We start from the raw sequence: 26,134 nt of genomic DNA on the forward strand, positions 1-26,134 counted from the left end.
CTGGAGTAGGGGGAGAGTCTGGGCTGGGGCCACCATAAGCCGCTGGCCCCTGACTTCTTTTCTCTGGGCCTGTACACGGTGGTGGGACGCCAGGGGCTCCCTGGTCACTGCGCCGTTTATGGGCGCCTCTGCCACTTGCCTCCTTCCCCTGCATCCCACCCTCGGGGCACATGACAGACAGTGAGGTGACTGCACACACAGTCACACCCCTGCTCGTTCCCCAGGGGGCGGGGAGCACTGTGAGTAGGGCTGTCCTCTCCTCCGGGGCAGGGGTGGACGGCCCTCGGCGGCCTCCATGCTCGTCACCTCACACCCTCAGACCTGGGAGTGCGCGGTCCTCCTCCTCACCGCTGCTCCAGAGTGTGAGAAGGACAGAGGACGCGTGACGCTCCCGGCCCACCTCAATCCCAGCTCCATCGGGGAGAGGAGGAGCTTCCAGGGCAGGCATCATCTATCCCCACCAAGACATGGGGGCAAGGTTTCTGCCACGTCTGGACTCTGGGCTAGCACTGCCCCCAAACTCCTCTCCTTATTCTGACATGTGAACTTGTCTCTGACACTTTCTGGAGCCTGAGGGGAATTTCAGCCTCTGCAGACCCCTCCCCTACAGTCCCACAAGTTCAAGGTAGAGAGAGAGCAGGAGAGGACTGAGCCGGTTCCTGAGAAGGGGGAGGTCTTTAGGTTTAGTTCACCTTGACACGTCCTGAATGCTGTTGCTTGTTTCTGTAATGCTGCTATTATGGAAACTTAAATGCAGTGAGGGAATTGAGGTGAGGATGGGTATTCCACGCTGGGATCAACCTCCCTCCATGGCCCCATCCCATCTGGAAGCCAAAGCAGGCACCTGGGAAGAGTGGACCCTGATCCCTTCCCTTCCCCCCAGCAGGGCACAGACAGAGGCCACCACCTCTCATGAGAAGAAACATTTATTTTGGGAAACAAAAATTGTGGTAGGAAGAAGCCATTAACACATAGACAATGTGTTAACATGAGAAGAAACAGGTTTTCTTTGCATGACCTGCACTTTTCCTTGCACTGCTTTCCTACCAGGAGAGGCATGAGAAGCACACTCTGGTTGACCAGAGGGAACACATTTTTGAGGACATGTTGGATGATGGCGCAGGTGGCCTGAGTCACCTGCCACCCTTGGTCTACGCTGGCAGGGTCTGACTGGGGACTCCAGTTCCCTGGGTGGGAAGGCCAACTTGTCGCCTCTGCCTCTGGTATGCCTGCTGTTGTTAAGGTAGCTGTGGTCCTTGGGGGTGGCTTGGTGACTGTAGGCTGTATCTTTCAACACTCTTCTCTGTTCTGAAGAGGAGAGAACCCTGTGGTAGTGCGAATGCCCCTCTGCTGGGGCCTGGAGCTGTTCTGGGTGCTGATTTAACTCTGAGGCACAGAGTCCTTGGTGAAGCCCCAGTTTGTCTACTAGGACCTGTCCAACAGCTGTTCCAATCGCCCGAGGATCAATAGCCCTGCTCTCTACAACAGATTTGCCTTTGATTGGTTCCTGGTGGTGAGCAGTGGCTGATACAGGCTTGCCTTTTTGAAGGGATTTTTCTGTTCCTTTGCCTTTTTTATTGTGGCTAAGATACTGCAGAAAGTGCCTAAGATACTGCAGAAAGTGCCTTGTCCATTTTTGGCTTTCTGGTGAAAGCTCTCTCTTCTCTGGCGAGAGCTGGGGGTGTTTGCTCCCAAGGGACTCTCCTCTTTCCCTGACCTGAGAAGCGTGGCTCATCCCACTTGCTTGAGAAGCCTTTAGTCCTGAAGACCTTTCTTCATACTCTCCCGGTTTGGGCCTCCAATCGTCCTCCCTCTCATCAGTTGGGGCAAACATCTTGCTCTGGCTGTTCATTTCTTCATCCTCTTCTGGTTTGAGCCTCTCACAGACCTCCCCATCATCAGTTGAGGCAAACTGGCCCTTACACGGGTCCCTAACCTTTGCTTTCCAGGGTTCCTGTTGTCCCTGGTTGCTTCTCGTTTCTTCATGTTCTCCTGGTTGCAGTCTCCTAACGCTCCTGCACTCCTCAGCTGGGGCAAGCGTCTCGCTCTGGCTTCTTGTTTCTTCATGCTGTCCTGGTTGGGGCTTCGTGAAACCCCTCCACTCCTCAGCTGATGCGAGCACCTCCCTCTGGCCCTTCATTTCTTCATGCTCTTTTGGTTGGGGCCCCTTAAAGTCCCTCCACTCCTCAGTTGGGGCAGACATCTTGCTCTGGCTGTTCATTTCTTCATCCTCTTCTAGTTCGAGCCTCTCACAGACCTCCCCCTCATCAGCTGAGGCAAACTGGCCCTTACACGGGTCCCTAATTTTTGGTTTCCTGGGTTCCTCTTGTCCCTGGCTGCTCCTCATTTCTTCATGCTTTCCAGGTTGGAGCCTCTTAAAGCCCCTCCACTCCTCAGTTGGGACAGACATCTCACTCTGGCTCTTAAATGAGTCCTTAAGTTTTGGTTTTCTGAATTTCTGCTGCCCCTGGCTGCTCTGTTCACTCACGTTGAGGTCATATGGCACCACCTGGAAAGCTGGCGCGTCCTCACTAGCATGTTCCCTCTGGGAACTGGAAAGAGACCTATGAGAAGCCAAGATGTCTGCAGGAAGGAGCACATCAGTGTGAGAGTCTTGAAGGAGCTCACCAGTGGCACGGCCTTGAGCCACCTGTGTTTTAAGGCATGGCTCCTTTGGATGTTGGGCAACTGACTTTGTTGGTAGTGACAGGGTTTTGCTAGCGGCTGGAAACCCCAAGACAGTCCCATTCTCCCAGCTTCTGCCCATGAGGTTGACGGTGGGCATCTGATAAGGCAGTCTGCCCTCCTGTCCAGTCAGAGGGGCCTCTGAGGGCCCATACCTGTCAGCAGGTGAAGTCTTTCCCAGGGCCCTCTGGATTTCTGTATGCTCAGGTGAGGGAACAGGGAGGGGACTCACCAGGGTGGGAACTGTTGCTTTTGTTATCACTTTCATTCCCTGATGGGGCTGAGGTTTTCCCAAGAACTTATTAGCAAAGTTGGCTTTTGAGTGTGCCCCAGATTGCCAGGTGGCAGAGGGGGAAAAGGTGGACCTTGGAGAGGACAAGGGTTGAGCCCCACATGGCTTGAGATTTATGGGCTCAAAGGCCTGTTTGGGTAGGCCCCACCTGTGCCTTACCCGCCACCTTATAATATGTGCTTCCAGCATCTGCTGAATGCTTGGACTGAGGAAGGAAAGCATACGGGAGGAGTTTACACAGGGTTTCCAAGACTTCAAGGGTGCTAGATTTCTGATTTCCTCGTGAGGGTGGGGCTTAGAAAAAACACAGTTGGCAGCAAGCCAGGATTGACGCACAATCACAGGGATCAAACCTTGATTAATCTGCGTCGACTTTGTGCTCAAATGGGCTTTCAAGATTTTTTCTAGATGTTTCTTCTCTGGGCTACTGGGTAAAGAGTTTCCAGAGTCACTCATCAAGGGCCTCATCAGGTATCTTTCTGACTCCTTTTCAGAGTTTCTTTGCAGAAACTTCCCTGGGAGCCTGGCCCCGGAGGAAGCTTTTGAGATCCTCCTCAGACATGGCCTTAGACCCTTGCCGAAATCCTTCCCTGGTTGAAATTGCATTTGACCCTTCCTATGGGATCTCCTAGGGTGCCTGGACCTTATCTTCTGTGGGTCCAGTCTCCTTTTGCCTGTAAAAGCAGAGGGCTGCCAGGGTCCCTGCTTGCCCTGTGCCTGATAAGTCCTTAAAAATTGGCACTGAGAGGAACTCAATTCCAGAGACAGAGACAGGTGGATACTGAGGCACAGGCCCCTCTTGGTTTGATCTTTGATGAGCCTCTTTTGAAGATGTTGCTTCTGGAGATCAGGGCCAATTAAGTCCTCATGATGAATAGAAACTGACCTTTGGGCCTGAGAGCGCCCCCTCTCTTGGGGAAGGTTGAGATTGAGTTGGCTAAAGCCTTTCTGAGATCTTTTGACCACAGAGGATGAAGGCTTCCCACTTTTCAGTTGCTTCTGCAACAAGGGGCATTTCAGACATTGAGTTTCAGTTGGGATAAAATATGGTGTCTTGTTCTGAAATGTAGGACAATCTAGTCCACAGGTACTCATCTGGGGTGGAGAATAAGGTGGTCTGAATGGGAGAGAAGATGGGAGGTAGGGCTGGGCCTGGATCTGAGCCAGAGGTGAGGACTGGCACAGAGGCAAGGTTTGAGTGAAAGGCTGGGGTGGGACCCCCGGGCAGGGCAAGACTGCGGCCTGGGAAGGACCTAAAGGTATTCTAGGTTGAATTGAAACTGGAAAGCCATTAGAAACTCCACTGAATAAAACAAAGGGTGCCTGCTGTTGAGTAGAGCTCCTAGTAGGCACCAGGGACTCGCTGTGCAGAGAGGGGTGACCACAGTAGAGCTGGGTGTATGTCAGTTCCAAGTGGTCCCTCAAGACCTCGGAGTGTAAGAGCTGCCGAGGACCGGGTGGCTGCTCTGTTTTGTCTTTCCTGTTCCAGAAAGATTGAGGGGTTGTGTTGTCCTGCTCAGCACCCAGTGATTTCCACACATTCCCTAAAGTGTTCAGGTGGTAGTCTGAGCTCATTTGTTCCGAGAATGACCCATCCTTTTCTTTCCCCTTATGAATCTTTAGTTCTACTTTCTTGGTGATTAGAATCTCCAGCAGCTTCTGGACTTCAGGGTTGACAAGTGAGGGGCTACCAGTCTCTACCTGCTTGTCTGTGGGCTCTTCCTGGAATGGGGCCCCTGGTGGCTGGTGGGACAGGTGTTCTTGCCGGGACTCACTCTGTGATGAGGTGGGGAAGAACAAGGCCTTGGTAGTCTTCCACCAGAAGGACAGGAACAAAATGGGATAGCATGCAAGGCCAAGACTCAAGATGGCTGCGATGGTAGATGCCAAAAAAGAGTTACCTGGAGGTGAGCTCTTTGCAACAGTGCCAAGGGTGATTCTCTTCAAGTTGGATTGGTCTTGAGGTTCTTTTGACAGGGTGGAGGCCACAGGTAAAGAGCCCTGGGTCAGAGGAGCCAGGGCAGCTGATGGGCACGTGGCAGGAACAGCCTTTTCTGAAGGTTCCCTGCAGGGCTGGTGGGCTCCAGCAGACGCTGCTCTGCACACTTCACCAGGGGGGTCTTGATAGGAGAGCTGATGAGAGCTGCCCTTGTCAGGGAGCCTCCCCAGGTGGCTTCAGGAGACATGAGGCACAAGCTGCAGCCAGGAGCCCCCAGGGCCAGGAGGGCTGGGCAGGCCAGGCAGGGGTGGGCACCTGTGGCCCACAGCCCTCCACAGCCCCCATGCTGACTTCACAGTGCTCCTGCTGTCCCTCACCCCAGGGCTTTGGCCATACCCCACCCTCAGCGCTCCCCCTCCCAGCTCAGCCCCAGGCTGCCTGCAGCCCAGGTGTCACACCATAGGCTTTGGGTGGAAGAAGAACCCAGGAGAGAAGGGGAAGATTCTTTACCTTTGTAGAAGTGAAGTCAGGGCCCGAACCTCTTCCAGCTCTTGCAGGCAATCTCTGAAAACTGGAAAACAGCAGACTGGGTCATGGTGGTGAAGGCAAGGGCTTAGGGGGTCTTACAGGAGGCTGAGTGCTGTGTCCCTTTAAGGGGACACCATTGGGAGATTGGAGCCCAAGCACCAGCGTCCAGGGCCACATGATCCCTGACAGTGATGGCGAAGCTCATGAAAGGGTTTATCATTTACAAAGTACTTCCATATCCATTACCCCTTGCTGCCCTCCCATCCTCCCTGTGGGGGACAATGGGCAGGGGTCACATCACAGAGGAATCTGAGCAAAGTTAAACAACTTGTCCACGGTCGGACCTGGAGGTCCCGCCTCCCAATCCAGGCGCTATTGGTCCACTGTAGGCCACACACCCCTGCTGGGCCACACCCTTTTCCGGGCCCCTTACTGCTTCGTTGTGCACATGGAATCTGGGAAGTATCTGGGTTCTGCCCTCCTTCCCAGGAACCTCCCTGAGGGTTCTGTTTCTTGAGGCACAGGCCCTGCCACTGGCCTCCTCGGAGCCTGTGGAGTGGGCCCTCAGGGCTGGGAGAGATGGGGCCTAACCCTCGGGGCACACAGGGCTGAATGGCACAACTTACCTTTCAAAGCTCTGTTTTTCATCTTAACCTTGTGTTTCCCCCTCCACTCCGTCTGATGCTGAGAGACAGAAAAAACGAGGACCTGGGACCCAATTCTCACTCTCCCCTCTCTAGACAAGCATCAGACACTCAGTGTTCATACATAATATGACTTTTTACATTTAACTAACAGAGCTCTGTGGTTTTTCTTTCCTTTCACTCATTTTTAAAGAGGATAAAAATATTTTCTGTTTTCCTTCTCTGAAGAACATAAAGAAGGATTTTCAATGTGAGATTCACCCTGGATTTCTTTTGTCACTGTTCCTCTGCTCAAGAAACACACACATTCTCTGAACTACGGGTTCATCTGAGCTCCAACAGGTGGGTCTCTGCTTCCCGAGGCCAGGGCCACTCCAACCCCCGCTCTGAGGCTCTCAGGGCCTCAGCACTGCCAGCAGATCAGCCCTCATCCGAGACACGTGTTCACAGCTGGTGATCCATTGCTCATGGGCCTGTCCTCTGGCTGAGACTGAACTCAGTATCCAGTCCTCGACCTCCGGTCACTGTGTGTGAGACTTGCCCTGGAGCCCTCTACCACACCTGGACAACTGGTCTGAGATCTTTGGATACAAATCCTAGTGTTCACTCTATCCCCTGCCCAGGCTGGCTTGCCCTTAGAGGGATGACGTCCTATTCTTAGGAGTAGATGTCCTATTCTTTCCCATTTCAGGAGTCTCTGAAGTTGATTCAGAAAAGTGGAAATAATAATAGAAAAGAAGGGAGAAGCATGTGCTTGTGGGTCTGGCCCAAGGGTTCTTTACCTTCGTGATGTTTCCATGTTTCCTAGGAGGTGGTGAAGATAGATTATTCTGGCGGTAGGAGAGTAACAGGAAATAGAGCCCCAGTCCACACAGAAAGCCAAGGATGGTGGCACTCGCCCAGGAAGTGCGACTGGAGTACAGCCAAGTATCAAAAGTGCTTTTCAGAGAAAAGAGAGGATTCTCCATCATCTGAATCACATTGCTGGCTTCAGGCAACTGAGCACAGGATGTGTACTTGGGGACTGATGTCCTAGGCCTACATCATAGAGCTGTGGTCTGGTCACAAAGGGCTCCTGAGGGTTGGGGAGGGAGTAATAGAGGAGGAGGCTGGACCACGGCCCCTCCCCACCATCCGCCCCACAGCTCTATCCCTCGACCCTCATGGGTCTTCTAGACCTTAGTCAATTTTCTATTCATTCCACCTGGAAATCACATTTTTCCTGGTTCCTCAGCTCTCTTGGGGATTTCGAAAGATTCCCTTTCTCGCCTATTGAATCATTACTTATTTCAGCAGAAGCTGAAGATACAATAGGAAGGCCATTAATATACAGTACACTTTTTGCTTCCCTTTCCAATTTCAATTGAGAAACTTAAGTTTTCTGTTTTTTGACAAATAATTTGAGCCCTCAACAAACAAAAGTTTTTTTTTTTTTTATTCATTCAAGTGGTCTGCGGATTATCCAGTTCATTTGGATAATACCCTCCATAGGTATGGATCTATTTCTAATTAATGTTGTCTGGAGAGAAAGATGAAAACAGCTTTTCACAATTTAAATGTCATTGGTCTCCTGTCAGAATACGTTTTTATTGTGTTTTATCATACAAGATGGTACATTTCCCTACTACTTCCTCAGCATCTGTCAGGTATATTAGGAAATGGGTTTTTTCCTCAGGTAATTGCTCAAATCTATAAGATGGTTTTAGGTCTACTCTCTCTAACCTGTTTTGACCTTTAAACCTCTTCGAGTCCTAAATGCACGTTGCATTTCTTTCTAAGATCCTGGGAGGTGTGGCCATTTGAAAAGCCTTCACTTTTTCTCGCCATTGATATTTACTGTTATACCTCTCTGCGAGGGCTGCTTGATGGGGATGTTACATGAACATTCCCCCTGCTTGTTTTCTGTGCTTTATGGGAGTAATGTGAGCTTTCTGTTTTAGATAATTTACTATGTTCTCCACTGTGGACAAAGCAGGGAGTGAGCATATTGCTGTAAGGCAAAAAAGCATGATTGATAAGGTGGGTGTAAAACAAGCCAAGAGTCGTGGTCCTCATGTGCGTAATAGGTTCCATCAAGTGAGGGACAAATGGAAGTGATGCAAAGAGAGAGAATGGAAATGAAACTAAGAAATAATCTCTCCATTTTTATTTTCTTCAATGTCACCAGCCTGGATGAAAAGACTTCAAAGCACATAGAACCAATGAGTCAAAAATTATATTGTAATTATACATCCATGATTTTCATGTGAGTTCTTAGATCATGTTTTACCAGGTATTTTTCTGAAACATTTTTCTGAATAAATGGAAAGGTGTTCCTGATAGGCAGGAAAGGCAGATATCAACATTTTACAATTGACTTCAGAGATGTAGAGAGCTGGAAAGAGTGTTGTTGGAAATTAATGACTTTTTTCAAACCCTTCCTAAAACTGAGGTTGCAGCACAAGCAACCAACAGGAACTCTAGAGAGTGACAGGCACCTTCAGGGAGAAACAGCAACTTGACATTCGTTTACTTAAAACAGACACAGACTGAATGAATTATAAGCCCAGAGATTAAACTAGACAATTTTAACAAATTGAGCAACAAAACAAACAACCAAATAGCAGATTATAAACCAAAGAATAAAATAAATGTCCATGAGTCCATACTTATATAAATAAATCATTGACCAGAAAAATAAATTACAGAAAAATTACAAATAATATATAAAGATATTTAGATATTCCTGCCTCCAAGAAGTGGAGTTTTATTTTGATCATGTATTGGGTTTAGTGTTGGGTTTCTAGCTAACAGAGATTTGAGAGAGAAAAAGAATAACTTTACAGTGAATAAACCTGGCAGGTACCACCTAAGTCTAGTGGTCCTGATAACATCCTCAATTATAAGTCATCTTGAAATCATGTACCCTCTGATATGATGCATAAGAAAAGCATTCACCTCTGTACTATGCTTCCCCCAAACCCATAACCCAAGTCTAATCATGAGAAAATATCAGAAAAAAGCAAAATGAGAGATATTCAAACTTGAAAAAGTCATGAAAATCAAGAAAAGACTGAGAAGCTCTCACAGATTGAGGATGACTAGGCAGATAGGTAACTAAATGCAACATGTTATTCTTATTTGGATCTGGAACAGACAAAGGACATTAATGGAAAGACTTGGTGAAAGTAGAATGAAGTCTGCAGTTTACTTAATAGTGTAGTACCAATGTTAATTTCTTAGTATTAACAACTGTACTATGGTTATATAAGATGTTAACATTAAGAGAAGCAGTTTCCAGAAGTCATCACTCCTATCCTTACGATAAGGAAAATCTGGAAAAACTGGAAATCAACAATTCTTTCCCATTTCAGGAGTCTCTGTAGGTGATTCAGAAAAGTGGAAATAATAATAGAAAAGAAGGGAGAAGCATGTGCTTGTGGGTCTGGCCCAAGGGTTCTTTACCTTCGTGATGTTTCCATGTTTCCTAGGAGGTGGTGAAGATAGATTATTCTGGAGGTAGGAGAGTAACAGGAAATAGAGCCCCAGTCCACACAGAAAGCCAAGGATGGTGGCACTCGCCCAGGAAGTGCGACTGGAGTACAGCCAAGTATCAAAAGTGCTTTTCAGAGAAAAGAGAGGATTCTCCATCATCTGAATCACATTGCTGGCTTCAGGCAACTGAGCACAGGATGTGTACTTGGGGACTGATGTCCTAGGCCTACATCATAGAGCTGTGGTCTGGTCACAAAGGGCTCCTGAGGGTTGGGGAGGGAGTAATAGAGGAGGAGGCTGGACCACGGCCCCTCCCCACCATCCGCCCCACAGCTCTATCCCTCGACCCTCATGGGTCTTCTAGACCTTAGTCAATTTTCTATCCATTCCACCTGGAAATCACATTTTTCCTGGTTCCTCAGATCTCTTGGGGATCTCGGCTTGAACCCACCATTTTCATAGCCTTTGAAACTCTGAAATTCTCCCAGGATTTTGGCTGTTTCCCAACGATTTTAACTCTCAGAATCTCCTTTGTTCACAATTCCATCGTTTTTTCATCTCGCATATTTACATTTAAGTTGTATCAATACTTTCTCAGCAAATTTCAGTTATACAATACAGTATTATCAACTCTGGTCACCATGTTGTACATTAGATCCTAAGACTTTCATCTCATACAAAGTTTGTACCCTGTTGCCACCCTCTCCTTATTTCCCCCAACCCTAGCCCTTGGCAAACACTCCTCTGTTTCTATGAGTTTGACTTTTTTCTGTGTAGATTCTGTATATAATTGATAATAGGCAGTATTTTCCTTTCTCTGTCTGGCTTTCACTTAGCATGATGTCCTCTAGATTCATCCACATTGTTGCAAATATGAACACCACTTTTCCCATATAATAAGTTTTTTACTTTCATCAACCCAGAAATAGAATTTTTTTTATACTTATTTAATTTTGAATATTTAATTTGTTATAGTTTCCATCCACCTTTGCCGACTTCACTCAGAATAATTAACACAAAAATTCAAACTAATGATGATTATTTCAAATTTACAAAACCAAGTATAACAAAAAGATAAGTAATTTAACCTCTAAATGATATGTTTTGTGTTAGTAACATTTTATACTTCTGAAGTTAGAAAAGCTTCGCAAAAACTGTACACACACACACATTTTGACGGACCAATGCAGTATATTCAAATCCAAAAATTAAGCATGTCCTCATTTTCTCTAAATCTTTTGTATATTGTCTTGACCACATTTCTTCTCACTCTGCCCAAAATAGACAGTCTCCATTCTCCAGAGTTTAGAAACATGTGTGGAACACCCAGAAGTCAGAAATGGGTTAGGTGAGCTTAGGTTCTCATCTTTAGAGTAGACACTGGGACTGGAGGACCAAGGCCTGGGTTAAAGTCATCTACAGTAGCCTTTTCTGATATCCCTAGTGTGTTCTACACATATTCTCTTTTTCAGAATACACCTTGCCTTCCCCCTCCTACCCTACCCTCTCCAGACCCTGGAGCTTCGAGTCTTGCCTGTACCTTATAGAGAGGGCACTTTGAGTCTTATAGGAAATCCCCTATGACATCATTGGACATCCCTTTTGGCAGGTGGAATTGGGTATTCACTTAGGGATTGTACTTTTTAATCACTAGCTGGTTAATTTTTCTTAATATGTGAAATATTTATTTGGCCATACTGTCATGAATGTACATGTTCAAGAACATGTCTCTAGCATCTACTGTTGCTTTTATTACAGTCTCTTCACCCTTTATGATATTGTCACTGGGGCATGACAGTCCTCAGTGTGAACAAGTAGGGCACCTGAGGAGCATGGAGGTCCCTAATTTAGACAACTAGAATCAATGGAGATCATGGTGGGTCCTGAGTTCTGCTTCATTTGCAGGGGGACTTATGACTGAAATGTGAGTCTCATCTTGACCTAGAAAATCAGGCTTGGGCATGCAAGGAATCACCTTCCAATATGATTCTGTGAGATAATGGAAAATATATATTGGTCTCTGCCACCAGTGCCTGGCACAGAGCTCCTGAAGCTCTTGTGATTTCCTGGGTGATAGGAGTGTCTTTTTTTTTAATTAATTTTTATTGGGTTATAGTTGATTTGCAATGTTGTATTAGCTTCTGCTGTACAGTAAGGTGAATCAGTTATACATAGACATATACACACTCTTTTTTAGATTCTTTTCCCATATAGGTCATTACAGAGTATCGAGTAGAGTTCCCTGTGCTATACAGTAGGTCGTTATTAGTTATCTATTTTATATAAAAGTGTCTTTTTGTGATAGGGATGGGGCAGGCACGTGGCTATGAGTGAGCAACCATCAGCAGTCCCACTCAGCCACTGGTTGGCTTTGCAGTGGGCCCCTCCCCCTCCCCTTCCTCTGTTTAAAAGGAGCCTGCATTCAGACTGGAGGAAGATGGTTCTTTGAGACACTAGTCTACCATCTTCTCAATCTGCTGGCTTTCTGAACAAAGTCATTATTCCTTACCCCAACACCTCGTCTCCTGATGTACTGGCCTGTCGTGCAGCGAGCAGAGTGAGCTTGGGCTTGGTTTCATTTTGCTCTCGTGAGGTGACTCTGGGTGGGCTCCTGGGTGGCTCCTGGGTGAGGGCTGGTCACCAGAAAGACCAAGCCATGATGCAGGCTTGACATTTTTAGCCCCACCCCACTATTCTCTTGAGAAGGGAGAAGGGCTAAAAAGGGAGTTAATGACTGATCACATGCCTACATGAGGAAGTTTCCGTAAAAATCCCTAAAGTACAGGATTTGGAGAGTTTCCAGGTGGGTGAATACATCCACATTCTGGGAGGGTGACACACCCCAACACTGCGGGGACAGAAGCCCCTGAGTTTGCGACCTTCTCAGATATCATCCTATGTATCTCTTCATCTGAATGTTCATCTATATCTTTTCTCATATCCTTCGATAAACTGGTAAATATAAGTACTTCCCTGAATCCTGTGAGCCACTTTGGCCAATTAATGGAACCCGAGGAGGGGGTCTTGGGCATCATTTCCTGAGTACAAATTATTGATTCTCTGAACCCTTTTGTACACGAGTGCTTAGATATTCACCTTTGTAGGTATTAGACAGTTACACATACAAACACTTACAGATTATGGAAAGATGATTTTTGACTTGATAAAAAGATAATCTTGGTTATACCAAAAGAGGTCTTGTATAAGTTGTTCTTATTACCCTAAGCTAGTATATTTATTTCCAATTTATGCATATTTTGATCACAGAATAATTTGTTGCATAGTTAACTCTCTTAGTAGTCACCAAAATCATGTTTAATGTCTTCCTCAAGAGATAAGACAACTTTATACTTAACAAGTCAAACAAAGGTCTCTTTCTGGAGCTGGGACTGAAATTCAAGTCTGCTACTTTATTGCCTCTTATCATCAAATGATGTAGGAACAAATTAAGAAAAATATAGAAGAATGTCAAGTAAGATAGTGGGTATACTGTGAGTTATTTTATTTACTTTGTATTTAAAAACACATAACACTTGTGAAGTGTCAGGTATGGTTCCATTTAAAATACTGACCATTTAATAGTTTAATAGTTTATGTGTGACATAAATAATGTATATCTGTGGGATCTAACACAAAAAGCATCACAAGCATGTCTGAAAATAGAATTGCTCTTAGTAATGTCAGACCATAACTGTGCAGTTTGTCAAGGTGTTCTTACTATAAATTCCCAGTGTATCACTTTTCACTGAAACTTCTGATGATATGCATTTCAACCCTACTTTGCTGTTTTGATCAAGGTTTTCCTTCTTTCTACACTTTTACAACAGTACTGTAACATCGTAAGCATGATTCAAAGTGTAGTTCTTTAAAAACTTCCTTTAAGAGAATTTTAGAGAATCCTGCAAAGTACATTTCTCCACATGTATCATCCTACTTCTGTCAAACCACTTAGCATTTGCTTGATAGCAGAATCATCTATGGATATGTCTGACTTTTCTCCTAGATAGCAAATTTCTGGAGAGCAGGGACAGTTTTGGGCAGATTCAAGCAACATGGAGAAACCCTGAGATTCTGTGGGCCCAGGCGTCCCTCTTCCATGCAAGGCCTAGGTAGGGTTTGAGCCAGGTGACTTGCCCAAGATCATATGTCTAGTTTGTGGCAGAAATAGGCCTATCACACAGTCCCTTGACTCTTAGTCCTGTATTTTTCTACCACACAGCTCAAGCCAACTGTGACCTGATTGTCCTTGTATAATGAAGATGGCCTTCCAATAAGCCAATAAGTAGATATTGGGCACTAAAATATGCCTAACATAGCAGCATGGGACTAAGGAGGAAATAAAAGAAAACTAATAAGAACCATCATGTATTTATTATTATGCCACCAAATAGAATTTTTTAGCCTTCATCCTTATAGTAAAGTACCAGTTTGGGGAAATAGCCCACTACCTTTGCTCATTTATGCACCGCAGATGATATGGGTTGTCATTGGATCTGAAGACAATGTATGTGTTGACTTTAGTATCACAAATCTTATCTTCACTGTGCTATATTTTGCTTATGATTTGTTTATGAATTATGCATCTATGTTTATGAGGGAGATTGTGGTTCTTCCTGAAATGCAAGGTTCCTGGTCTTATTAACAGCTATGCCACGACCTCCACCATAGTCTTCCAGTTTGCCTGTTTCTTTGGTCTCAGCATTCTCTGCTATGACACACAATGCTAATGTCTGGATTGCGACGCATGTAAATTCCAGCAGGGTGGAAGGAATGAAAGAGGATGAGAGAAATCTAGCACTGCCAGAAATTAAGAAGTGAAAAATCTTGGGGAAATGGGAATGGACACAAAAACCATTAAAGAGAGTTTATTTCATGAAGACAAGGTTGTTTTCACATTCAAAAAAATCAATCATTATTACACATCATATTTATAGGATAAAGGAGGAAAGTCCAATGATCACCTTAGTAGACGCCAGAAAAAGAATTTGGTGTAACCCAGTATGTTAAATGACTTATTTTTCTATTGCATCATATTCTTGACAATCCTAATGTTGTTTCTTGTATTTAACAAACTCTAAAACCTAATCCTGCTCAGTACTTTTCTAGGCTTACATGTATATTTCTTATGAAGCCTTTAGGGCATGTGTTTAGAATGTAAATCAATAAGAAAACTCTTCCAGAAAACCTAATCCAACTAGAATAGTGTGTATAGTAGAGAGGAACCCTCGTGTTAAATAAAGACCCCTCCCCTAAAAAATTAATCAGTATTACATTGGATTATTTCCCTGACCTATGTGATGCTTTTTATCTCTGTAATAAAAGAAGCCATAAGTATAGGAAGTGCCTGCTGCTCAGTTATTAAGGTGAATTTCAGAAAGATTCCCTTTCTCTCCTATTGAATCATTACTTATTTCAGCAGAAGCTGAAGATACAATAGGAAGGCCATTAATATGCAGTACACTTTTTGCTTCCCTTTCCAATTTTAGTGTTTCTGGAGTCATCATTTAATGTTGTGATAATATTCAATTGAGAAACTTAAGTTTTCTGTTTTTTGACAAATAATTTGAGCCCTCAACAATCAAAAGTCTTTTTTTTTTTATTAATTCAAGTGGTCTGCGGATTATCCAGTTCAGTTGGATAATACCCTCCATAGGTATGGATCTCTTTCTAATTAATGTTGTCTGGAGAGAAAGATGAAAACAGCTTTTTACAATTTAAATGTCATTGGTCTCCTGTCAGAATACGTTTTTATTGTGTTTTATCATACAAGATGGTACATTTCCCTACTACTTCCTCAGCATCTGTCAGGTATATTAGGAAATGGGTTTTTTCCTCAGGTAATTGCTCAAATCTATAAGATGGTTTTAGGTCTACTCTCCCTGACCTGTTTTGACCTTTAAACCTCTTCGAGTCCTAAATGCACGTCGCATTTCTTTCCAAGATCCTGGGAGGTGTGGCCATTTGAAAAGCCTTCACTTTTTCTCGCCATTGATATTTACTGTTATACCTCTCTGCGAGGGCTGCTTGATGGGGATGTTACATGAACATTCCCCCTGCTTGTTTTCTGTGCTTTATGGGAGTAATGTGAGCTTTCTGTTTTAGATAATTTACTATGTTCTCCACTGTGGACAAAGCAGGGAGTGAGCATATTGCTGTAAGGCAAAAAAGCATGATTGATAAGGTGGGTGTAAAACAAGCCAAGAGTCGTGGTCCTCATGTGCGTAATAGGTTCCATCAAGTGAGGGACAAATGGAAGTGATGCAAAGAGAGAGAATGGAAATGAAACTAAGAAATAATCTCTCCATTTTTATTTTCTTCAATGTCACCAGCCTGGATGAAAAGACTTCAAAGCACATAGAACCAATGAGTCAAAAATTATATTGTAATTATACATCCATGATTTTCATGTGAGTTCTTAGATCATGTTTTACCAGGTATTTTTCTGAAACATTTTTCTGAATAAATGGAAAGGTGTTCCTGATAGGCAGGAAAGGCAGATATCAACATTTTACAATTGACTTCAGAGATGTAGAGAGCTGGAAAGAGTGTTGTTGGAAATTAATGACTTTTTTCAAACCCTTCCTAAAACTGAGGTTGCAGGACAAGCAACCAACAGGAACTCTAGAGAGTGACAGGCACCTTCAGGGAGAAACAGGAACTTGACATTCATTTACTTAAAACAGACACAGACTGAATGAATTATAAGCCCAGAGATTAAACTAGACAATTTTAACAAATTGAGCAACAAAACAAACAACCAAATAGCAGATTATAAACCAAAGAATAAAATAAATGTCCATGAGTCCATACTTATATAAATAAATCATTGACCAGAAAAATAAATTACAGAAAAATTACAAATAATATATAAAGATATTTAGATATTCCTGCCTCCAAGAAGTGGAGTTTTATTTTGATCATGTATTGGGTTTAGTGTTGGGTTTCTAGCTAACAGAGATTTGAGAGAGAAAAAGAATAACTTTACAGTGAATAAACCTGGCAGGTACCACCTAAGTCTAGTGGTCCTGATAACATCCTCAATTATAAGTCATCTTGAAATCATGTACCCTCCGATATGATGCATAAGAAAAGCATTCACCTCTGCACTATGCTTCCCCCAAACCCATAACCCAAGTCTAATCATGAGAAAATATCAGAAAAAAGCAAAATGAGAGATATTCAAACTTGAAAAAGTCATGAAAATCAAGAAAAGACTGAGAAGCTCTCACAGATTGAGGATGACTAGGCAGATAGGTAACTAAATGCAACATGTTATTCTTATTTGGATCTGGAACAGACAAAGGACATTAATGGAAAGACTTGGTGAAAGTAGAATGAAGTCTGCAGTTTACTTAGTAGTGTAGTACCAATGTTAATTTCTTAGTATTAACAACTGTACTATGGTTATATAAGATGTTAACATTAAGAGAAGCAGTTTCCAGAAGTCATCACTCCTATCCTTAGAATAAGGAAAATCTGGAAAAACTGGAAATCAGCAAGTTTTCATAGACTCATCAAAGAACTAAAGTTGCAAGGCTAATTGTCACCCCAAAATTTGGAGAGACAGGCACATCCAGAGAGATATAGGAGCCAAGATCTGCTTACTTGCAGTAGGAGCCATAGACTAGCAGGATGACTTAAAAGGTAATTTTGACAAACTGCTGGAAGCCAAGGATGACTAGTTGAGAGGGAGAAAATCCTGGGGGCCAGACTCTTGGGGGGCATTCCCTTCAGGAACCCCTGCAGGCTCTCATGGTGAGGATGGAGAGAGGTGCCCTGGTGGCTCTGGAGGGGGTGGGGACGAAGGGGTGGCAATGGAGCTTTCTATGTAGCAGAATCTTACTCTCCAGAGAAAGGACTTGGCCAGAGTGCAATTCTGAAATCTTATCCCAGCTAGAGGAAATAAATTCTCCCCCAATTCAGCCTTCTACATCCTTCCTTTCTCATGTGATGCGGTGTGTTGGGGGAACATGTCAGCAGGGGATAGGGCTTCAAGGAAATGCTGCAGCCAAGGGAAGGCGTAGCGGCAGGGGAAAGAGCCATATCCTTGGAGAGAGTCAGAAACAGTTGTGAAGGCCACACCCTCAAACAGAGTCCCACTAGAGAATGGGATTTACTGCAAGATTATAGAATGTTTTCCCTCCCTCACAGTTCACCATCACACCCGCAGGCCTCCAGGATAGTTAAGAGTAGATCACAGCCAAGAGAACTGCAAGACACAGACTCAAGCTGAGCAACAGTACTTAGGGAAACCCCAAAATCAAGATGAGAGACAAGGGACTTCCCTGGTGGTCCAGTGGTTAAGACTCTGTGCTCCCAATTCAGGGGGCCCAGGTTTGATCCCTGGTCAGGGAACCAGATCCTGAATGCCGCAACTAAAACCCGGCTCAGCCAAATAAATAAGTATTAAAAAAAAAAAAAAAAAAAAAGAGGAGAGACAAAAACAAGGACATTAGAGGAATTTGAAGCCTTTGGCACCTATGTTACCACAAACATTAAAAACAGAACAACTGACAAAGATCAGAAAATTATATCTACATAAAGGAGGAACTTCCAAGGAGAAATGAATGCTGGTAAAATTAAATCCTTGAGTTTTCTGCTTCTTAATCAATCTAAAAAATAACTTTTATCAGCCCTGGTGGCCTAATGGATAACATATAACTGTTTTAAGGGACAATAGTAACAATGTGTTAAGGAATTATGGCACATGGATAAGTGAAATTAATGACAGCCACGTCACAAGGATGGGAGAAAAGAATTGGGAATACTATGTTATAAAGTTCCTGCACCCATCAAGTGGTGTAGTGTTATTTCAAGGTGGGATTAGATTATTTTAAAAATGTATATTGTAAACTCTAAGGAAACCATAAAAAATTTAAGAAGTATAACTTACACTCTTAAGTGAGGAGATAAAATGGAAACAGGGGAAACTGGGTACAAGGAACAGTCTGTACTATTTTTGCAACTTTGCTGTTATTCTAAAATTATTCCCAAAGTAGTAGTTTAATATGTTCCTTAAGTGTACTTGCTTAATTATGAAACTGTCTCAAATAAATTAATGGTGGATCTCTTGCCCTCAGTTCCTAATTTTTGAAAAGTGAAAAATCCTGGAAAAATTAGCACATTTAAGTCAGTTTCTCCACCCCACTCCAGGTGATTCTCTCCACATTGTCCCTCATTTGGCTATATAGATTATTTAGTTCTTTTTAGGATGCTAATACAGCTGTCACTGTAGCTATGTATGCCCCATTAATGTATGTAACAGAATATGCCCACATAGATTGCTGGATATATATGCCCTTATTCATGTTTTCAAAGACAAAAAATAAACAAGAGGATTGATTTTATTCAGGCTTTTGCAATAAGAAGATCAGAATGTCTTGCAGGGTGGTTTTTGCCTTAGACTTTTTTAGGGAAAGTAGAAAAGTTACAGGTGGGGCTGATTTACAGTTGGAATTATTTTGCAATTAGGTGAAGTCTCAGTCAGTTAGATGAACAGGAAGGTTCATCTCTGTGTCTGGCTAGTTTTAGAAGGACAGACAGTTCTGAGCTCAGCTAATCATTCATGGAACAAAGAAAGGGAAGTTGAGAGATCAGTGCCTGGTCTTATCAGCAGGTTAAGGCAAAAGGGGAAAAGTTGGTGTTTCCCTGGTCACAGATAAACAAGGGAGTGATCTCCAGGTCTTAGGGGAATCCTGAGAAGGCCTGGGTAGCAAATCTTATCTTAAGTGGGGTGGTTCTTTGTGGTACACAAAAGGTGGAGGATTTCAGAAAACAGAGGATAGGGTGATTTCTTAACTGTTGCTATTTTCTGAGATCACAAATCACAGGTAAAATTCAAAACTGTTGGGCCTCAGTTTTGTTCATGACCAAGAAATGTCATTCATTGTTGAACAACACAGAGGCAATCATAAACCTTTGAGTGGGGCAAATCTGGGTCTAAGGAATAATCTCCTGAAGACTCTTGTTTGGCGTTGTTCCTGCAAAATCATTTGAACAATTGTTGAGAGGAAGTGGAAAAGATGAGCATTTTAGAGTTCTGGAGATCAGGCATCTTAAAAGAGGGATTCTAAAATGAAGAAGAGAAATATTAACATAAAATATTATAGTAAGTAAAAAGTCTGTACCCTCTCTTTTCCATGTGAAAATTAGAGGCAAAATCATATAAACTTAAAATTATGTTTAGTAACTAATTTTCAGTATTTTATCTTATTTAAAAATGTATAGGTATCTAAAGAATACTATTATTTAACTCAGTTTAGCATAAGTCTAATGTTTTAAGTTACCTAAAGATCTTGGAAACTATCTTCATACCACAAAGCATAAGCACTGTTAAGATTGGTTTGAATAATGATTCAATTTGGTTAAACAAAAATTTACATTTTTCATAATCTGAAACATCTGGTAGATACAATGCTAGTTTATTCAATCAGAAAAATTTTATAAGTTTCGGAAGAGCATATCCAGGTAGAATAAAAATGTATGATGTTGAAAACATAGCTGTTTTTATTAAACCAATAATATTAAGCTAGTCTTTTTTGACAAAGATTTGCCTTAATTATGTAAACTTGAATTTTACAAACTTTTTAGTTAGTTTCCATAAGAATACATTTTTAAGCATATGAAAATATCAGAAGTTCAGTTTCCTTAATTTCTGGTAATTTTAGAACTATTCAATTTATGTGTGTTTGTTTATGTTTAAGCTAATCAAAACAGAATTCTCTTTAAGAAATTTCATAGTGCAATTTTGTAATACCATCCAAAGGTAGAAACTTACTACACGTTCATAGACAAAAATACATACAGACAGACACAAATAGAGAGGTTCAGTTCTACAACTTTAGCCATGCATTGGACAAAAGCACAGAAATACTAATACATGATCCCTGGGCCATATAAAAGAGTTAGCTTTCATCCTTGTCCCACCAATACTTGTAAAAGAGATCTTCAAGATTCCCTTTGTCCTGATGTGTAACCTTATGGATGCTGTGTACTAAATTTTCGGCAAGTAACCAAGAAGAGACCAAGTGGCCATCTGGGTGTCTCCAGAATCCATCTGGGTGGCAAAACATCCAGCTTGTTTCCAATGAGATTGTTCAGCCTCAGGTTTTAGCAGGCTGTTGTGCCATAGGTTCCTTAAGTAGAGTTTCCCATCTGTAAAAAAGATTGAGCAAGGGGAAGTATGTAGGTGGCAGAGGACAAATTTTCTTGGGAAGTGGCTATGTTAACATTTTTGTCAGTCAGGTAGTTTCCTTGGCTTTGGGAGTTCTGGCTTCCAGTGTGAGCTTTGATTTTGAGAATAGCTAATTATTTGGTTTGCAATGTCTTCTAATAGGTCAGTGACTTGTGTTCCGTTTTTGATGGGTATTCCTGCAACTGTCATTGAACACTCTGTGTTTCCATTAAAGGGGGCTTAGGGATCTTGACAGAAGCAAAAGAAAGTCGGGTGGTCAGTGAGAGCAATTCAGCGGCAGAGGTGCCTAGGCAGAGTCAGGGGCCCAGAAGGTAAGGCCATTGGGAGAGCAAAGAATACTGTTTTCCAACTGGAAAGTTATTCTCTTCCCAGAAAGTTTACTGCAATTTTGGGGCTAATGCTGGGTAAATCATGCCAGGTAGTAAGAAGTTCTAGTGAGACAGAAAGAGGTTTAGATAAAGGCAGGTCACACACAGCATGAATGTATGTCGGTTCTGGAGTTCTGTGCGCCTCCTTGGGCTGCATGGCCTCCTTTAGAGAGACCTCCTGCAGGAATGCAGCTTTCTGTTCTCCCGCACAGATGGCCAACCTGCTACTGCATGCTGAACCCTTGCTCTGACTAATTAATTTTTCTTCTCCACTTACTTCTGCTTTTAGTAAGTGAGCCAATTCACCCCATTTCCTATTGTAAATTAGATAAACCAAACATTAGATACAAAGAGAGGGATAAAGAACCAGTTTCTTGGTTAAGCTTGACCTCTTTTATGTGTATCCAGTTGTTGTGTTTTTCTGCTTGAATGGGATGTGGTATTAATAGGAATAAAGCCAATGAGGCAAACAAGTCTGAGCGGTCTGAACATCACATAATAAACACTGAAGGAGGGCTGGTTTCCATAGTTGTATGTCAGCGTCACTAGGCACAGAACATTCTAGAGACACCTGAGTGGTTTGGGACAACTGGGTCAGGGATAGCAATTATTGTGTGAGAAATTCCAAATAAATAATTAGCATGTGTTCATGCAGAAGAAACCCTATTCACAGTAAACCAATTAAGGGTGCCTGAGGATAGGAGCACAATAGAGAATCACTGTACTTACAGATAAATAGAAAAAGGAGACTACAGAATATGCCTCTATATTGGTTTAATTTGTAAATTAAAAAAAAATAATGTGAGGTTTTATATGAATGAAGAAAATGCGATATATTCAAATACATATATATATTTCACATATATCTATAAAGACATATAATGAAATATTATTTATCCATAACAAAGAAGGAAATCCTGCCATTTGCATGAACCTGGAGGACATTATGCTAAGTGAAACGAGCCAGACACAAATAGGTAAATGCTGTGTGATTTCACTTACATATGGAATCTGAAAAAGTTGAACTCATAAAGCCAGAGAGTAGAACGGTGGTTTCCAGAGGCTCGGACATGGACAGAATGGGGAGATGCTGGTCAAAGGGTACAAACTTCCAGTTATAAGATGAACGAGTTCTGGGGATCTAATGTACAGCCTGGTGACTATAGTTAGTTAATACTATACTGTACACTTGAAATTCACTAGGAAAAGCTAACTGTGTGAGGTAATGGATGTGTTCATTAACTTGATTGTGGTAATCATTTCACAATACATATGTATATTAAATCATCACATATGGCACTTAAAAAAATCACGTGTACAACCTAAGTATATACAATTTTTATTTGTCATTCATACCTCAATAAACTGGAAAAAATACTGAAAAAAAAAAGTGGAAAGATAAGCCACAGACTGTGAGAAAATATCTGCCATTTATATCTGATAAAGAACTTGTAGCCAGGATATATAAAGATCTCTTAAAAACTCAATAAGAAGAAGACAAAATAATTCAATTAAAAATGGGCAAAAGATTTGAATAGACATTTCCCCTAAAGAAGGTATACAAATGGTGAATGCCACATGAAAAGATGTTCAATATCATTAGCTATTAGGGAAATGCAAATTAAAACCCCAGTCACATCCACAAGAATGGCTAACAGAGAAGAGAAAGAAGATAAATATTGGTGAGGGTGTGGAGAGGAACATTGCTGGCAGGAGTGTGAAATGGTACAGCCACTTTGGAAACCAGCTTAGCACTTTCTTAAATTGTTAAACAGAAATTTACCACATGTCCTAGCAAAATTCTACTAGTAGGTAACTACTCAAGAGAAATGAAAACATTATGTCTACAGAAAGACTCACACATGACTGTTCCTGGCAGAATTATTCATAATAACCAAAAAGTGAAACAACCCAAATATCCATCAATAGGTGGGCAAATAAAATGTATAAGTGGTTAATTAAACCTGTGATAATAATGGCAAAAAGGCCCAAGGGGAGAAAACAGTACACTGCTGTAAGGTTCTTATACTACCTGTGAAGTGGTATAATAAAAGCTGAAGATAGGCTGTGATAAGTAAAAAGTATAAGTGAAAATGTATATTTGAAACCCTGAAGCTACAGCTAAAACAACACAACAAATCACAACCAGTAAATTCTATGTTCCAGGTGATGCTACCGACTGAGTTATACCAAACCTGCCAGTATCTAACAAAATGTAAACTAAAAGATAGGAGATTTTTATACCTGCTTTCACTTGGCTTTTTAGTTATCTGAATTTCATTGACATAATATATGTCTTGTGTGAAGAAGATGGCAGAGAATAGTATTGAGAGTTGTTTTCTGCTCTCTGTTTTTATGTTTTCAAGGAACAATTTAACCTTTACCCTCTCCAATCTTAGGCAAAATTGCAACACTTTGCTCTCTATCTCCACACAATTAGCCTTTCATGTACATTAACCAAACAAGATTATTTACTGTAACACTATTTGATAACCGTAATTCAATGTGTTTTAAAATGAGGTATGCTCTGCAGAAAGAAGAGTCAATAATGCTTACCTTGTGAGAAACTAAGAAGTATGAATAATGATTGTAGGACTCATATGGCTTTGTTATTACAAGGTTTATAAAGGTAAAGCTCCCCAAAGAGTTTACATGCTTTAAAACCCTGAACTGTAGTCAATCTGAACTTGTTTAGATTGCACATCTTTATTCAGAGTATTAAAAGTAAAATGTACATAGATACCTTTGAAATATACTCACGGTGAAAACTCAAAATTCAAAACTATGTTGCAGTTTTTACTTCACTCCTCCCCATACTGTCTGGCGTTTTTTTGTTCTCCTAAAATCTGGGCACTGTCAATCCCTGAATGAATAAAATAATTTTTTCAAGTCAGGTGCCCTTTGGGAAATCACATCTAAATTAATCGAGCAAAATGTTGTCGAAAAACGTTCCATAAGGAAAACTTTTGAGATGCACAGAAAACCTCTGTTTAAACCATGTAAAAACTAACCAGAATAGCCAAGAAGTTTGGGAGTTGGAAATAAAACAAAAAGACATAGCCCACAACACGTGCACAAATATACATTTCAATATTTTCTTGTTTTCTATTTATAATCAGAGTAAAGAATTGTCACTAAATGGTTATGAAGGAATTTTAAAATAAATCTGATGTTATAACTATTGAGATAAATTAGTAAATCAAACTGAACCAAAACCAAATGTGTTCATGGGGGCAGGGGGCAGGCTCATTCAGGGAAGGGTTTTGGAGAATTAAAAATATAAACCAAATGGAATATTCTTTATTGAAAAATATTGTGAGGTTTTAATTTGTTTATAAACAAAGTCCTTTAAAATAATCTCTTGAGCCAAATAATTCTTATTTCCCTTCAATATCATTAGGAAAACCAGTGAGCTATTCGTATACATGGCAATTGATAGGTCAGCATATTGGTTAGAAACCCAGAGGTATTTATCATATTTCATTGTTATGCAGACATCAAAGACTGTAAGCATCTTGTTATAGCAAATTTGATATATTTTATTTCTAAGTGGCAGCTAAGGAGGTATATTTTCCAACTCACCCTTCAAAAGAACCTACTGTGAGGAGTGTGAGAAAGTGACAGCCTCCAGCTGCTGTGCCTCTGGACCTTTGGGACCCCTGACAGCCTTTACACTGAGGCTGTGCTCTCCCCAGGCTGCTCCCAGCCAATGTTTGGATAATGGAACAGGGCCGTCCCTGCCCTATGTGGGATTACCATAGCTGGCAGCCTTTGCTCCGGGACTCCCTATACGTGTAGCCAAGACTTTCTCAGAGCTGCATTGAAGTCTGAGGCTCTTCTTCCACAAGCCTCCCTTTCCCTGTCTCCTTTCACAGGTGTCAGATCTGCAAGGCAGTTCGAATGCTTTTCCCTCCTACTCCTGCTCCATCACTTCTTTATCCTCCACAGGTGTTTCCCTGGCAGATCGCTTACATGTCTGATTTCATCTTGGCATCTGCTTGCAAGAGAACCCTAAGTGATCCAACAAGAAAAATAAGAAAAATTTCCTTTGGGCTCCTCTAGACTCCACTGATCCATAGCAAGTGAATCCTTTTCTAGGAATTAATGGCGACACTCAACTCAGCTTAACGTTCAAGGTAGGAAAGCAAGGATTATTTTTCACTCCAGAAAATGAATGACCCGTTGGGACTGCAGATAATAAAACTTGGGGAATAATAAGAGGCATCTCCAAAGGACTGGAAATGCTTCATCTAGATTTAACACAGACAGGGCATTGTCCTATAAAACCACACAGATCTTAAATTCAATAGATCAAAATTTGTTTAAATTGTGTAAATCTAGAAAGATCTTAATTGTTCTTTTAAGTTTAAAATATTTGCATAATTCATGACAGGTTAATTTTTTTCAAGGATTTTTAAAAATTTGTTTTCACATGTGATTTTCTTTTTTTTTTTATAATGCAAAGTAATTCAGATCCTAATTAAGAGAATAAATAGGCACCATGTATGGCTCCCTACACACCCCCTTTTCATACCCAAAGCTCTGTTTTCTCTTCAACACCATCTGTTTAAATCTCCCAGTCTAGCTGAGATCCTTCTGGCCTGTTCTCTAACTCATCAACTAAAAATACTTAGTTTCAGCACTTAAAAGGAAAGACTGTTCTGCCTCTTCTTAGTGCTGGAACCCACTTGTTCTGCCCTGCAGCCCCCTGCCCCTACCTCACTACCTGGCTCACCCCATCTTGTCACTTGTTTCTAACACTGATGACCCTCCGTGGGGAGACCTCTCCCCTGATCCTTCTTCCGAAGTAACCCCTTTCCATCTCTTTCTCCTTGACTTGTTTATTTTTCTTGGCATTTATTACTAACTAAAATTATTTTTCTTTGTGTGCTGCCTTAGTAATTAAGGAAATGTAAATTAAAACATAGTGAGATACCATTTCCCAAACAACACCAAATTGGGCACATTTAAAAAAAGGTGACATTGTCTTTAAACTGCTTGTAGGGATGT

General features: G+C 41.9%; 2 protein-coding genes across 14 annotated transcripts in view; one reads left to right on the forward strand and one right to left on the reverse strand.

Moving 5' to 3' along the window:
• LOC309665250 (uncharacterized protein) overlaps positions 1-25,246 on the forward strand; it is an 89,291-nt gene extending 64,045 nt beyond the window's left edge. For 8 of the 13 annotated variants that reach the window (XR_014266278.1, XR_014266279.1, XR_014266280.1 and 5 more), the window contains one exon: positions 14,208-14,535. Coding sequence is in view for 1 of the 13 variants with exons in the window: in XM_082478889.1 (XP_082335015.1) it covers positions 25,073-25,186 (114 nt within the window). In the remaining 12 variants the exon portion in view is untranslated. Of the gene's footprint in view, positions 1-6,316; positions 7,182-8,028; positions 8,521-14,207; positions 14,536-25,072 lie in introns of those variants that run through there. The other 5 variants (XR_014266286.1, XR_014266287.1, XR_014266288.1 and 2 more) reach the window with 3 other exon arrangements.
• LOC309665246 (spermatogenesis-associated protein 31E1-like) lies at positions 965-6,318 on the reverse strand (the record flags this gene model as incomplete). The annotated part of the gene is made up of 3 exons (XM_082478883.1): positions 6,071-6,318; positions 5,427-5,487; positions 965-5,150 (listed from the first exon to the last, which is right to left on the reverse strand). Exons 1-3 carry the CDS (start codon positions 6,090-6,092, stop codon positions 965-967), a joined length of 4,269 nt encoding a protein of 1,422 aa, XP_082335009.1. The 5' UTR covers positions 6,093-6,318.
• Positions 25,247-26,134: the final 888 nt, after the last annotated feature.

Source organism: Balaenoptera physalus (genome assembly GCF_965194825.1).
Source record: "Balaenoptera physalus genome assembly, contig: SUPER_7_unloc_1, whole genome shotgun sequence".
Classification (NCBI taxonomy): domain Eukaryota; kingdom Metazoa; phylum Chordata; class Mammalia; order Artiodactyla; family Balaenopteridae; genus Balaenoptera; species Balaenoptera physalus.